The 13,672-nt window shown below is 53.3% G+C and overlaps 1 protein-coding gene across 3 annotated transcripts; it reads left to right on the forward strand.

Moving 5' to 3' along the window:
- The first annotated feature begins 5,785 nt into the window (after positions 1-5,785).
- On the forward strand, positions 5,786-12,633 carry LOC118891077 (cytochrome P450 1A1). Of its 3 annotated transcripts, none has more exons than XM_036844682.1 (7): positions 5,786-5,892; positions 8,724-9,588; positions 10,143-10,269; positions 10,358-10,447; positions 10,541-10,664; positions 10,810-10,896; positions 11,060-12,633. In XM_036844682.1, exons 2-7 carry the CDS (start codon positions 8,752-8,754, stop codon positions 11,343-11,345), a joined length of 1,551 nt encoding a protein of 516 aa, XP_036700577.1. In that variant the 5' UTR covers positions 5,786-5,892; positions 8,724-8,751; the 3' UTR covers positions 11,346-12,633. The 3 variants fall into 3 exon arrangements, with proteins under 3 accessions (XP_036700577.1, XP_036700578.1, XP_036700579.1); XM_036844683.1 differs by having other exon boundaries at positions 5,799-5,892; positions 8,727-9,588; positions 11,060-11,857; XM_036844684.1 differs by lacking the exon at positions 10,810-10,896 and having other exon boundaries at positions 5,799-5,892; positions 11,060-11,857.
- Positions 12,634-13,672: the final 1,039 nt, after the last annotated feature.

Here is a 13,672-nt window from a genome sequence, read left to right on the forward strand (position 1 = left end):
TGTTTCCTCTGAGATTCTTCAAAAACTTCCTTCTGAAAACTTCAACTTGGGGAAAGGATGGGGTCCCTTCCTCAGCTAGGAGCTGGGAGTGCAAATGGGGCACCTTCCTTCCCAGGGTATCCCAGCCAGCAGGGTGTGAACTCTGTTCCCAGAGCAGTGAGATGGCACAGACTCATCTGATGATCTCTGCCTCGAGTGTGGGTTCTCTCCACGCACTTCCCAGCCAACAACTCCTCAGCTCCATCATGGGGTCTTCTGGAGGTAAAACTAGCCGCTCACAGTGGTGCTGATGGTGGCATTGTTGGCACAGAGGCAAACCAGTGGGAAGCTATTAGATAGGAGTAACTTCTTAGGATTCTGTCCAACCTACCCAGGCCTTTTTGGATCTGTCTCAAGTTCCGAGGTTTAATCACTCAGAGAACGCTGTTGGGTAAGCCTCTCTGACCTGCAGGTTTTGGTTATAATTCTTCCAGTTGCAAGCCCCCAAACCCACTCCTACTAAAAGAGAAAGATAAGGAGGAGGAGGAGAAGGAGGAGAAAGAAGAAGAGAAAGAGGAAACAGTAAAGAAGAAAGGAAAAGGGGGAAAGGAGGAGATGGCGGAGGTGGTGATGTTATTGACTCACATAACAGAGATGTTTTATGGTGAACTTCATTGGCTTCAGGAATAACTGGATCTAGGTGCTCAATGTCATCAATTCTTTCCCTCCCTCCCCTCATCTCCCAGTTCTGCTTTCCTCTAATGGGCTTCTTAAAAAATGGCCACTGGTAGGTCCAGAATTATTTTCTAACCAGCTTAGCCACCACTGGCAGAAAGAGAACATTTCTTTTCCAACAATTTCATTAAAACCCCACAGGGCTCTCAGTGGCTTGGTCTGAGTCATGTGTCAGCCTGGTAGCCTGGGGTAGGGTTAGTTCCACCAAGCCTATTGGCTAAGAGTAGGGGTGGGGTGGTCCCCAAAGGACAAATGAAGTGGTATTTCAAGAAGAAGAGAGGATGGATGCTGGGCACATGAAACCACTCACATGTCGACTATCACTGGTGTGACCATATAATTTATTGTCCAAGCCAGGACTCTTTTGAGAAGGAAAGAGGACACTTTTAATAGACAAGACAACAGGCTTAGTCCACGACTATCCTGGGAAAGTATCGTCACCCTATCTATAGCAGCCAAGAGCCAGAGAGCCAGGGGCTGCCCCATCTGAGCCTTGGATCCTGCAAACCAAATCTCTCTGGCTCTCTGGGCACAGGTAGGAGAGGAGAAGGCTCTCAGGGCTCAGATCTCAGGTGGGGTGGAGGGTGGCTTGGTGGGGTGGGGACACATTGGAAGACAAGTCCCAGTTCTCCACATCCACTCAAACTCCACCTTCTCAAACTGCCTCACCCCCACCTCCCACTCCAATGCTTTGTTCAAGTTATGGCCCCTCTTTATGCCAGGTGTGCCCTTCCTGTACTCCTCATATGCCAGGACCCTTCTCTAGTCCTCTGCTCTCCCCCAGGGGCCTCAGCCTTCTCACAGCTCCTGTAGCATTTCCAGATTTAGCATAGGCTCTGTTCAGCGTGCTTCCTGCTTCCACTGTGGGGTAGGGGTTTTATTCTGGGTCTTGTTGTCTCCTCATCCCCTTGCCACGTAGCCCTCAGCAGTGCTGACTGAAGACTCTAAGCTGGGTCACTCTGCTGGGCCAAAACCCTCAGCTGTCTCTCCCTCCAGCCCAGAGCCCTCTCCTTTCTGCACTGCCCACCCCTTCCTCTGTGTTCCTGGTATCGATCGCTAGGGAATCCTAGCCAAAGGGCTTCTCACGCAAAGGCATACAAACTTTGACCCAGAATTGGCTGTTCAGCTCCAGGTCAAGGTCCTCTAACCTCCTGCCTGTCTCCCTCTTTCTCTGCCCGGTGCTCCTGAGGGCCCCCTTCTATCTTGTGAGCTGTTCCCCAAGACAGGGCTTGGTGATGAGAAGTGCAGGGCCTCCCATAACCTCAGTGCCCCAGACTCTTGTCCAGGAAGATGGGGAGATGGGGGGCCCTGACCTAGAGTCTGAGCCTGTCTACCTTTGGCCCCCTGGGGCTTTGCTGCTGGTCTGGGACAATAAATCATGGTGGGAAGAGCCCTGGCCTGGAAGCAAGGGGCTAGAGTTCTGGGCTCTGCTTTGATTTGTCATTTGTCCTCGGGCCTTCTTCTTTCTGGCATCGGTCTCTCCAGCTGAGAAGTGGGAGAGGAATTGGCTTAATTAGCTAACGAATTTCTTTGGGATTAAGAGCCCCTTGGAGAGTGTGAGAAAAGCAGTGCATCTTCTACCGAGAGAAGTGGTTTTCTGTGTCCTGGTCAGGAACCCCAGCAGATGGTCTTCCAGCCATGTTGAGCAGGCTGCCATGATTCTCTAGAGCTAGGGCATTGGTGGGAACCCTGAGTGCCAAGGGAGAGATTGGGCTGCAGAGCAAAGTGATGGATTTGGGAGTACCTTGCTTCCCACTTCCTTGCCATGGCTTCTACACAAGTTTTTTCCACCCTCTATGGCTCTAGCCCCAGTTGGGATTAAAGGACAGACCTCTCTTGGGTACAATGGAGTTTCTCAGGCTGAGCCAGAGATGCAAAGGTGAAATGAATGGAAGGATGTTGGACAGAATGGAAGCCCAGCAATACCTCCCTTGCCTCCTGCTTGTTCTGTTACCTAAATTCCACCATTATATCATCAGTACTTTGGGCTCAAAGTACATGACCCTGGTCATGTGCCCCATTCGTAATACAGCTGGATTTAACTCCTTTACCAAGTCCTTTATCTTGCAAGGACTTGGCTTATTAGATCAATTTCCCACAGGCTGGTTTTCTGTGTTACAGCATGGGGGATGGAGTGACAGGTTGGGTTGGGGTCCTAGCAAGAGTCAAATGTCCTGAGAATTACCATGGAATAGTGCTGGAAACAGACCAGGAGAAATCTAACTTGCTGTGGAAAGGATCCAGGAAGTCTTCTCAGAGGAAATGATGTTTTAGCTGAGACTTTAAGTAAGGGAGATTAGAAGTAGAGGTGGGGGATTCCCTGGTGGCGCAGTGGTTGAGAATCTGCCTGCTGATGCAGGGGACACGGGTTCGAGCCCTGGTCTGGGAAGATCTCACATGCCCCGGAGCAACTAGGTCCGTGAGCCACAACTACTGAGCCTGCGCGTCTGGAGCCTGTGCTCCGCAACAAGAGAGGCCACGATAGTGAGAAGCCCGCGCACCGCGATGAAGAGTGGCCCCCGCTTGCCGCAACTGGAGAAAGCCCTCACACAGAAACGAAGACCCAACACAGCCAAAAATAAATAAAAAAAAAAAAAAAAAAAAAAGCTACAGAAGTAGAGGTGGGCATTCCTGGTAGGTTCTGCTAAAGATTCTGGTTTCTATTCAGATGGCAGTTACTGAAGGGGCAAGGTGGTGATGGAATGAGATTTTGCATTTTTGAAAAGACCACTTTGGATGCCACAGGGTGGAGAAGGAATTGGAGAGAGTGAAAGGCAGATGGTACCCAGGCTTCGAGGCTGTTAGTACTCTAGGGAGCAATGATGGGGGCCTGGATGAGGATGTGGCAGTGGGGCTGGACAGATACCAAAGTGGAAAAATGTGCCCTTTACCCCTTCAGTCTGTTCTCAGCACAGTAGCCAGTGATCTTCCTTGACTCAGACCTCACAATGTCTCTATCTCACACAAAGAAAGTCCCATGTTTCTCAGCGAGGTGTTCCCTGCACCTGGGGCAGGGCTTCCACCCCCCCCCCGCCCCCCCCCCCCCCGCCCGCCTGTGCAGGGCTTTTGAACTTGCTGTTCCTTCTGCCAGGTGCACTCTTCTTCCAGATATCCGTGTGTCTTGATTCTTGATTTCACCCTCCTGCCTGGGCTGGGTGTCATTTTCTCAGTGATGCCTTCCCCAACAAGCCTTTTTTTGAATTGCAGTCTGACCTCACATGATTCCTACCCCTTCTCTGCCTTATTTTTCTCTATAGCACTTTTCACCCTCTGAGACTCTCTGCGTTTTCTGTCTCCACCTCCCACCCCCCTTGCTTCACAATGTAAGCTACAGGAAAGCAGGAGGTTGTCAGTTTTGTTCACCTCTATATCAATCGCCAGCATCCAGAACTGTGTCTGGCACATAGTAGGCATTTGGTAAATATTTATTTGTGCAGTGCACGAGGTGGCATCCAACTGCAGTGGGAGGTGATGGGGCAGGATGAGGCTCCGTTTTCTCGTCTGGGCCAGTGGATGGCAGTGCTATTCGTAGGGTTGGGGAGCGCGGCGGCAAGGGCGGGTGATGTGGTTGGCTGGGGACACGTTGAGCTAAACACGCAAATACGCCTGGACACCCTACATCGGGAAGCCTCGGCAGGGGCGAGGACAGTGTCGGAGGCAGCCGGCCAGGCGACCCGGGCTGTGCTGGGGTTGCATGTCCCGCCACAGGCGTGGACCAAAAATACGGACACACTCAGGAGCCCGCTTGCTTGCAAAAGCCCAGCTCTGCACGCAAACCTAGGCCCTTTGCACTGCCCCCCCACCCCCATCCAATCACGCACCTACGAGGGTTCGGCGGCTCCTCTCCCTCCACCTCTACCCACACGCTCCACTAGAGACTGGCCCTTTAAGAGCCCCGCTCCCGACTCCTCCCCCCACCCCACCCCACCCCTCACCCCCCCATCCCCCCCCACCGCCCGCGCTCGCGTGACTGTGCCGGGACTGAGCCGGGTCCGGGAGTTGGGCGGCTGGGTGGCTGCGCGGGCCTCCGGGTCCTTCTCACGCAACTTCTGGGCACCGCGCCCCCAGCCAGGTGGGGCCGGGATGGACGGCGTGACCTCTGCCCCCTGGAGGGATGTGCCAGACACATGCACGCTAGCCTGGGAAGGCATGTGCGCCGGGCGCCCCCCTCTTTAGTCCCTGGGCCCCCTCTCTTGCCCGCCCAAGGGCCTCCCTCTAACCCTTTGCTCGGCCACCAGGAGATCCATTCGCCTCCCGATTTCTCTGCCATGCCAAAGCGCTAGCAACCCTGGGAACCTCGAGGGCCCGTGGGTCCTGGCTGGAAGTACCCTTGGTTTGCAGCATTCCAAAGTGGCCCCAGAGGCGCCTCAACGTGTCCCCGCTAGTGCGCGCTCGGCGATACTGCACTTTCTCCATCCCTTCCCGCCCCTCCGTCAGGGAACGCTGACTTCTGCTAGTCTTCCGGGCTCTGGGGTGGGGGGATGGAGGGCTCTGGGGGAAGGGGCCAGCCTATCGGCGCCTCTGGCCTTCCGGCCCCGGTGACCTCGGGGCTGGGGTCGTCGTGCTTCTCACGCGAGCCTGGACTCAATAACCCGGGTTAGGAGGTCATCACCCGGCAGCTCAGCCCCTCCCTGCCTGCCTGGCCCCCATCCGCTAGTAGTGAAGAGGAAGCAATTGCACTCCCAAAGTTCAATGGGTGCAAAAATGAGGGAGAGGGGTCCCCGTGCCCGGGGATAGAGCACCCCCATACCCTCTTTCGGGCTATTATGGGACTACTTCCCCAAAACCTTCTCAGCTGGGCTCTGCGCTATCCATGGAGTACCTCGGAACTGGGGGTCCCAGGTGTCCCTAACCCTCACCCCTTTAAGTGCCGGCACTTGGTTGAGGCATCCCATAGTGGGTTCTTACCTATCCCCTTGCGTCCTGTCTCCCCACTCCTCCCTCCATCCTAGAGCGACCATTCGCCAGCCGCACCCCGCCCCCCCCACCCCGCCCCATCCCAGCGCTCCAGGAGGCGTGGCCACAAAAGAAAGCCGCCTATAAAGGTGGCAGTGCCTTCACCCTCACCCTCACCCAGAAGGTGACAGTTCCTTGGAGCCTTCTGTGATCTTCTTCGGGGGTCCCTGGCTCCAGAGACCACTCTTCCCAGCTCAGCTCTGTACCCCCCCACAGACGCAGGTGAGTGCTGGGGGCTTCTGGGTTGTCCCTTCCCTCCCCCCAAAGGAAAATTTTGATGCATCAAGGTCTTCCTGGTCTAGCATCTCAAAAAAAGGCTAAGAGTGTCCCTAGTGAGGAGGCAGTCCAGCTCCCTCACTAAGTGGGGAAACTGAAGCCTGAGGAAGGGCAGGACTTGCCCAAGGTCCCTCGACTAGTACCAGAACTCTAGACGTAGATGCTCCCCTCTCAGGACTCCAGGACCCAGGCTCCAGCTCCATCTCCCACTGACTCCATGAATGCCTTGGGGCTTCCCCATAAGGGTCACCTGGGAGGCTGGAATAAGGACACAGGTGAGCCAGTGCAGCCCTCCTTCAGGCTGTGTGAGGGGGAGCTTCTCCTGGGTGGTCAGGGTGGATGGAGGGGGCAGGTTGGGTTCTTACTAGCTGTACCCTGACTTATCTAAAAGCTACCCCTGGCTGGAGCCACCCTCCCAAGGCACAGCTTGTCAGTGCTGAGGTGTGCTGGCCCGACATGGGAGGCTGATCTGAGTGGGAGTCCTGAGCACTGCCGAGGGGCCTTCCCTGTTCCATTGACTGTCTTCTCTGTCCTCTGCTGGGGGCAGTCAATGTGAGAGACTGCCCGCTGCAGAAAGCTTGACCCTGAAAATTCAGCAGTCACATCTCTCTTGGCCTCCTACCATCTTTTTTTTTTTTTTCAACATTAACAGCCACAATAGTTCATTTACCATTGTACTCTTTATAAGATATTTACAAGACAACCAATTTTACACATCAGAAATGGTATAAAAGTATGAATTACAACACAGACAACAATATGAAATGGGCATAAAACAAAGCTGAAGTGGACAGACAAGAAATTTCTCTTTTTAATTTATTAACACTAGCTTAAACTTTGTTAAGGAAAGAAACAAAGAACTGTGTTTTAGGAGAAGTGCTGGGCCTTCAGTTGAAGATTGAATTCACAGTGTTGTATCCCACGTAGGGAAAAAATAAGACTAATTTTCCCCCCACACTTTAACACACTGTAATTTTGCTCTTGAAACTTTGCTAATCTACTCTCCAACCTCCTTCTCAACCAAACTTCAACATATCCAAATCAAAGGAGAATTGATCTAGAAGATTGGCCTCCTACCATCTTACTAAGGCTAGAGGTCTTTGGGACACCCAGTGTGCAGAAGGGAAAACCATGGCACACCAAGGCCTAGCAGTGTCCCCAGTTCACTCAAGGTGTTGGGACTAAAGTGTGCTTTGGGATTCAGCTCCTCCAGGAAGCCTCCCTAGACAGATGGCTATAGTAGTTGAGGTAGGAACCATACGATCTCCCCATCTTGGCTGGCTCTTCTGTGGGGAAACCTCACTAGTCAGACTGTGAGTTTCCCCGGGTCAGATCTGGGTTTTCTCTTCTCTGAGATCAGCTGGGCACCCTGAATCAGAGGTCATGTCGCACTCCCTGTCTCAGGTGATGTGACTGGAGCCGAGAAGGGTAAAATGAACCGACTAATCCAAGGCCACATCATAGAGCCTGGAACACTGGGTGTCCTGACCACCAATCCAGGGCACCAGTAAGATGTCCCAGTCAGAGCCCCATGCCTCGAAGAGAGTAGTTCATGAATTTGCACACCCTTTCTAGACCGAACCTAGAGAAAAAGTATTGTCTCAGCCTCTGTTAAACTCAGCTCCATTCCTAGTTTCCCAGATTCCAGTCTGGAGTTTTCTTGCAGCCTTTGCCTGGTGGGAACCTTCCATTTATTCACAGCTCTCTAGTGACTGGCAAATGGGGGAGGCCCAGACTATTCATTCATTGAGAATTGAGCCCAGTGAAAACCCTGGCCTGGAATTCTGTGACCTGGAGCCTCAATCTAGCTGGCCTCCAGCTGCTTTTAAACCGTGGGTCAGTTGAACTCAGAGAGCTGGGGATGAGGGCAGAGTGGCTTAGACAGTAAGTAAGGGGGAAGTCCCCTGTCCCCGTCCCCACCCTGTCCCAGAGTCTGGCAGGATTCCCTAGACCCTGGGTTTGAGCAATAGAGAACTGAGGGTTCCGGGAAAATCCCTTTTCATCGATTGATCTGACCACTCTTCCAAGGGAGGTACCTATGACAGGAGCTGGAAACTTCCCAAGGAACTTTACCTAAGAGGTCTGAGTCCTGGCTCTGTCTGAGTGTTGGGTGCCTGTAGCCAAGTCAGTGCCTCCTCTGAAGGTGAGTTTCCCCAAATGTGAAACGAGGCTGAAGGAGTGGATGATCCGTTGCTCTCTGATAGCGTTTTCCCTAGTTGGGTGGGTAGTACTCAAGGGGAATTGGGTGATACACATCGATTATGTGTTTATTTTAATATATGTTAGGGAAAAATACCCTGTACTTTCACACAGATATTATGGTTTGGAATGATGCTAAGTAGGTGGATTTAAAGCTGATTTTAGAAAAATATGAAGCAAATAATAGTATAGGTGCTCTATGGAAATCACAGGCTGATGTTTAGATTGGTGCAGCAGTTAAGAGAAAGTGTTCTGGAATTAGGCAAATTTGGATTGGGATTTGGATCCTATACTTCCTGGCTGTGTGACCTTGGGCAAGTTACGTACCTTCTCTGAGCCTCACTGCAGCCTACCACATACGCTGTGGCCAGGACTGAATGAAGAATGACTAAAATTCTTGGCACATAGTGGCAGCTCAACAAACAGCTTCTCCTACCTCCTCTTCCCCTTCATGTCCAGTGAACAGTTCTGGATAAGGTTTTCCCTTTCTTTGACCAGTGTGCTGACACTTTAGGACACTGGCTCCTGCCAGCTCCCCATCTGATGTCTTGATCTTTCGCTCCTATCCCACCTCTCAGCAGCCACCTTGGAATCTCTACACTGATCATGTTCTCTGTGTTTGGACTCTCCATCCCCATCTCGGCCACAGAGCTTCTCCTGGCCTCTGCCACCTTCTGCCTGGTATTCTGGGTGGTCAAGGCCTGGCAGCCTCGGGTCCCTAAAGGCCTGAAGAGTCCACCAGGGCCCTGGAGCTGGCCCCTGATTGGGCATGTGCTGACCTTGGGGAAGAGCCCACACTTGGCCCTGTCGCGGCTGAGCCAGCGCTATGGAGACGTGCTACAGATCCGCATTGGCTGCACACCCGTGCTGGTGCTCAGCGGCCTGGACACCATCCGGCAGGCCCTGGTGCGGCAGGGCGATGATTTCAAGGGCCGGCCTGACCTCTACAGCTTCACCTTAGTCGCTGATGGCCAGAGTATGACCTTCAACCCAGACTCTGGACCAGTGTGGGCTGCCCGGCGACGCCTGGCCCAGAATGCCCTGAAGAGTTTTTCCATTGCCTCAGACCCGGCTTCCTCGTCCTCCTGTTACCTGGAAGAGCACGTGAGCAAGGAGGCCGAGTACCTCATCGGCAAGTTCCAGGAGCTGATGGCAGGGTCTGGGCGCTTTGACCCCTACAGGTATGTAGTGGTGTCAGTGGCCAATGTCATCTGTGCCATGTGCTTTGGCCGACGCTATGACCATGACAGCCAAGAGCTGCTTAGCGTAGTCGGCCTGAGTAATGAGTTCGGGGAGGTGGCTGCCTCTGGGAACCCAGCCGACTTCATCCCCATCCTCCGTTACCTGCCCAACACTGCCCTGGATGACTTCAAGGACTTGAATCAGAGGTTCTACATTTTCATGCAGAAGATGCTCAAGGAACACTATAAAACGTTTGAGAAGGTACAGGCTGGGGAGGGGCAGATGAGTGGTAGGGAGTGGGTAGGGTCAGGGGTCAGGAGGTCAGAGATAACTGGAGCAGCATAGGGTTTGTCAGGCTCTCGCGGGCCTTCACCCTGGGATTTTGAAGCCAGTAGTGGAGGGGACTCCATCCTTGGCAGGGAGATAGAACTTTTTCTTGACCAGCCCTTCTATCTTTCTATCAGACAGCAATATTTACTGAATAGCCAGTCCGTGCAGGACCCTAGGTCAGTTATTGTGGGGACCAGGAAGAGTTAAAGAGCTGGTCTTTCGGCCTTATGGGAGAGAAAAGGGTAAAGGGCATTGTCCAGATGATAATGGTACTGGACTCTGTGTCAGGTGTCCCTCGAGTTGGGGCTGCAAGTATCCTGAGTCAGGAGACAGCCTTGGAGAGGCAAGAGAAGCTGCAATGGTAGCCTCGGGCGTGGGGCAGTCACCTCCCGAACGAAGATGCTAGGGATGGGAAGGGACCAGGCCTGGATGACAGGCAAGTCTGGGTTTGGGATCTTGCTCACCCGTGGGCCTTCCCTACCCAGGGCCGTATCCGGGACATCACAGACAGCCTGATTGAGCACTGTCAGGGCAAGAGACTGGACGAGAATGCCAATATCCAGTTGTCAGATGAGAAGATCGTTAATGTCGTCATGGACCTCTTTGGAGCTGGTATGAGCTAACTCATTGTGCCCTTCCTCTTCCCAGCTGTCCTGACCCACCAACCACCTAACTTTGCCCTCTATTCTCCCCTGGCCAGGGTTTGACACAGTCACAACTGCCATCTCCTGGAGCCTCATGTACCTGGTGACAAGCCCCAGCGTGCAGAAAAAGATTCAGGAGGAGCTGGGTAGGTGGTGGCTTCCTTCAGTGTGCTCAAGGCAGGAGGTCCAACCAAGGTCTGAGTGGCCCCTTCATCTGTCTGGTCCTTTGTGTTCTGCAGACACAGTGATTGGCAGCGCAAGGCAGCCCCGGCTCTCTGATAGACCCCAGCTGCCCTACTTGGAGGCGTTCATTCTGGAGACTTTCCGACATTCCTCTTTCATCCCCTTCACCATCCCCCACAGGTGAGGCTCCATGGGTCCGCTGCTGTCTCATGCTGGGCCTTACTCCAGTTCATGTACCTGATCAGGGTGGTGGGAGGGACACGGTATGGGAGGCAGGGGGATCTCCTTGTGGCCCTGAGCCTAACTGAGCTTCCCCCCTCCCCAGTACCACAAGGGACACAAGTCTGAATGGCTTTTACATCCCCAAGGGGCGTTGTGTCTTTGTGAACCAGTGGCAGATCAACCATGACCAGTAAGTTGAGAGGGGGCAGGGGAAGCTTCACTCTCTCCTGAGCTTCAGACTCTCCTGTCCCTGGGCTTCTTGCCTAAACCCTATTCTTTCGAGCTGGGGCTCAACCCACCTGATGGTCCTGAGCCCCCAAGCTGCTACTTCAGCTGCCTCTCTCCAATTACAGGAAGCTGTGGGATGATCCATCTGCCTTCTGGCCAGAACGGTTTCTCACCGCTGATGGCACCATCAACAAAGCACTCAGTGAGAAAGTGATTCTTTTCGGTTTGGGCAAGCGGAAGTGCATCGGTGAGACCATTGCCCGCTGGGAGGTCTTTCTCTTCCTGGCCATCCTCCTGCAGCAGGTGGAATTCCGTGTGACCCCGGGTGTGAAGGTGGACATGACCCCCGTGTATGGGCTGACCATGAAGCATGCTCACTGTGAGCACTTCCAGGCGCACATGCGCTCTTAGGGGACGGAGAGCCCTGCAGCCTAGACTCTCTACTGGCCTGTCTGGGCAGCCAGGCCAGGGGGCTGACCCAGGGGATCTAAACTTTGGCCTAAACGCACAGATATTGTCTGGCTGATTTTTTGCTGTCTGAGCTGTGGGCAAACCTGAGAGATTATACCTGCCGCCTACCGTGGACTTGTCCTTCTGCGCACTGACCACAGACAGTGGACACAGCAGGGGCCACACAGGAGCTGATGGAGCCCTTCCAAAGTTGTGCTTAAGCTAGGAGGCCTGGAAGGGATAGGAGGTCCTCAGGCCTCTGGAAACCTCTAAAGAGCTCTCTGGAAGCCCCTGGGCTCACCAGCTGGTTGGCTCTCTGTTCAGGCTGACTGGCTTGAGAAACATTTAGAGCAGGCGACGAGGGCCTGTCCAATCTCTTTGACAATTGGGAGGCATCAAGAGTGAAGGGGAGGGACTTACCTGGTGGCGCAGTGGTTAAGAATCCGCCTGCCAATGCAGGGGACACGGGTTCGATCCCTGGTCCAGGAAGATCCCACATGCCATGGAGCAACTAAGCCCGTGTGCCACAACTACTGAGCCTACGCTCTAGAGCCCGCGTTCTGCAACTACTGAAGCCCCCATGCCTAGAGCCCATGCTCGCAACAAGAGAAGCCACCACAATGAGAAGCCCACGCACCGCAACGAAGAGCAGCCCCCACTCGCCATAACTAAAGAAAGCCTGCGCGCAGCAACGAAGACCCAATGTAGCCAAAAATAAATAAATTTATTAGGGAAAAAAAAAGAGTGAAAGGGAGAGGCAGGCCAGGATACTGACACAGGGGTGGTCTCCCCGCTTATGCAAGGCTGAGCAATCTGACCACTAGGGTCTGGGACACCGTGCCTGGGAGATCGCCTTCCTCTCTGCAGGCAGGAACAGGTCTGCCTCCTGGCCTTGCAAGGTCCCTGTTCCTGTCCAGGATGGGCTGGGGACTTGTGTCTAAGAGGAGCAGAGAGCAGAGGGAGTGCCCAAATCCAGGCACCAGGACCAGGTCCGGAGGGAAGGGGTAGTAATTCAATCACCTTCTACTGGGTCTCCTTTCCCTATGCCCTGTGTTAAAACGTCTTTTAAAAATGTTTGTATGCAAGGGCCTTTTTATTTTAGCCTGTATTGTACTTGTATGTTTGCATTTACCATATATAAGAGCTTAAGAACTGTTTATTGAGTGCTATGGAGAAAATTCTAACCCAAGTATCCAGAAATGTGTGGGAAGCATCTACCTGAGCTAAATAAAGATATTATCCAAAAGTCGTATAGGTGGAGAGTTTTAAAATCTTGAGTGAAGCTGTCACTCATCTATGTGCCCACTCTGAGCCCGATCTCGTGTTGGGTTTTACTGTGGGAGGACGAAGGGGAGGAGGAGGCGGTGGAGAGGGGAACTTGCTGCTCTCAGGCAGCTCACAGTCTGGCTGGGGCACAAGACTCTATCACTTCACTGCCCTCCTCCTTCTCTAACTGATCACACATTGATGAAGAACATTCTCTGGACCAGGCACTGGGGGAGATAAAGTGAATAAAACATGGTTCCTTCAAGAGCTTCCCAAGCTAGCTGGGGGACCTAACTCATTAAAACATCACCCAATTCATTGTGATCAGGTCTCTACCAGACAGATACATACAGGAGGGTGAAGCCCAGAGCCAGAGGGGGCTGGGTGGGTGGGGGAGTGGGTGCTGGGAAAGGTTACCAGGTCTTGGGGATATCTGCGTGTGGCCCTCCTTGGAGGATGGGAGGCAGACTCACTTGGGTCTCACAGCGTTAGATGCTCAGGTCCAACAGGTGGACTCTGGTCATGGTGTGGGGGAGGGGAAAGGTTCTCAGCTCAGAAGTCATGGTCTCCTCCTCACTAGCCATGCCCGGTTCAGGTCCTGCACCCCTATTAGAACCCAGAACTGGTCACAGATGGAGAACAAAGTGTTTGATTATCAGGCCCCATAAGCCGACTGTTGCCCAGATTTCAATATTGAGATCATCCCTCTCCATCTGGGATGGCAGAGTAGTGGTGCCAAGTCGGGGCAGAGGCTGGACCCACATAGTCAGGAGCTATTCTGTCTAAGGGACTGAGGAGAGATGCACTGTGACCACAGCCCACCTTTCCTCCTGAAACATTGTGCAGTGGCCAGGAACTGCCATGCATGCACTGTGCTTTCTGGCAGGAGTGGATAGCTCCCACTCACCAAGAGTTTCAGGCTACTGCAAGGAAGGAGCTGAAGTCAGCTGGAGCAACCCTGTCTATATAGGAAGATGAGGAATTTGGCATCCAATCATTCCTGTACTGACTTATTTTTTACT

Source organism: Balaenoptera musculus, chromosome 2, assembly GCF_009873245.2.
Source record: "Balaenoptera musculus isolate JJ_BM4_2016_0621 chromosome 2, mBalMus1.pri.v3, whole genome shotgun sequence".
Classification (NCBI taxonomy): domain Eukaryota; kingdom Metazoa; phylum Chordata; class Mammalia; order Artiodactyla; family Balaenopteridae; genus Balaenoptera; species Balaenoptera musculus.

Bases quoted from the DNA above. Each gene is read 5' to 3' on its own strand.
- LOC118891077 (XM_036844682.1), top strand. From the start codon at position 8,752: ATGTTCTCTGTGTTTGGACTCTCCATCCCCATCTCGGCCACAGAGCTT. The intron at 9,589-10,142 runs GTACAGGCTGGG...TTCCCTACCCAG, and splicing joins ACTATAAAACGTTTGAGAAG to GGCCGTATCCGGGACATCAC. The intron at 10,448-10,540 runs GTAGGTGGTGGC...TGTGTTCTGCAG, and splicing joins AAAGATTCAGGAGGAGCTGG to ACACAGTGATTGGCAGCGCA.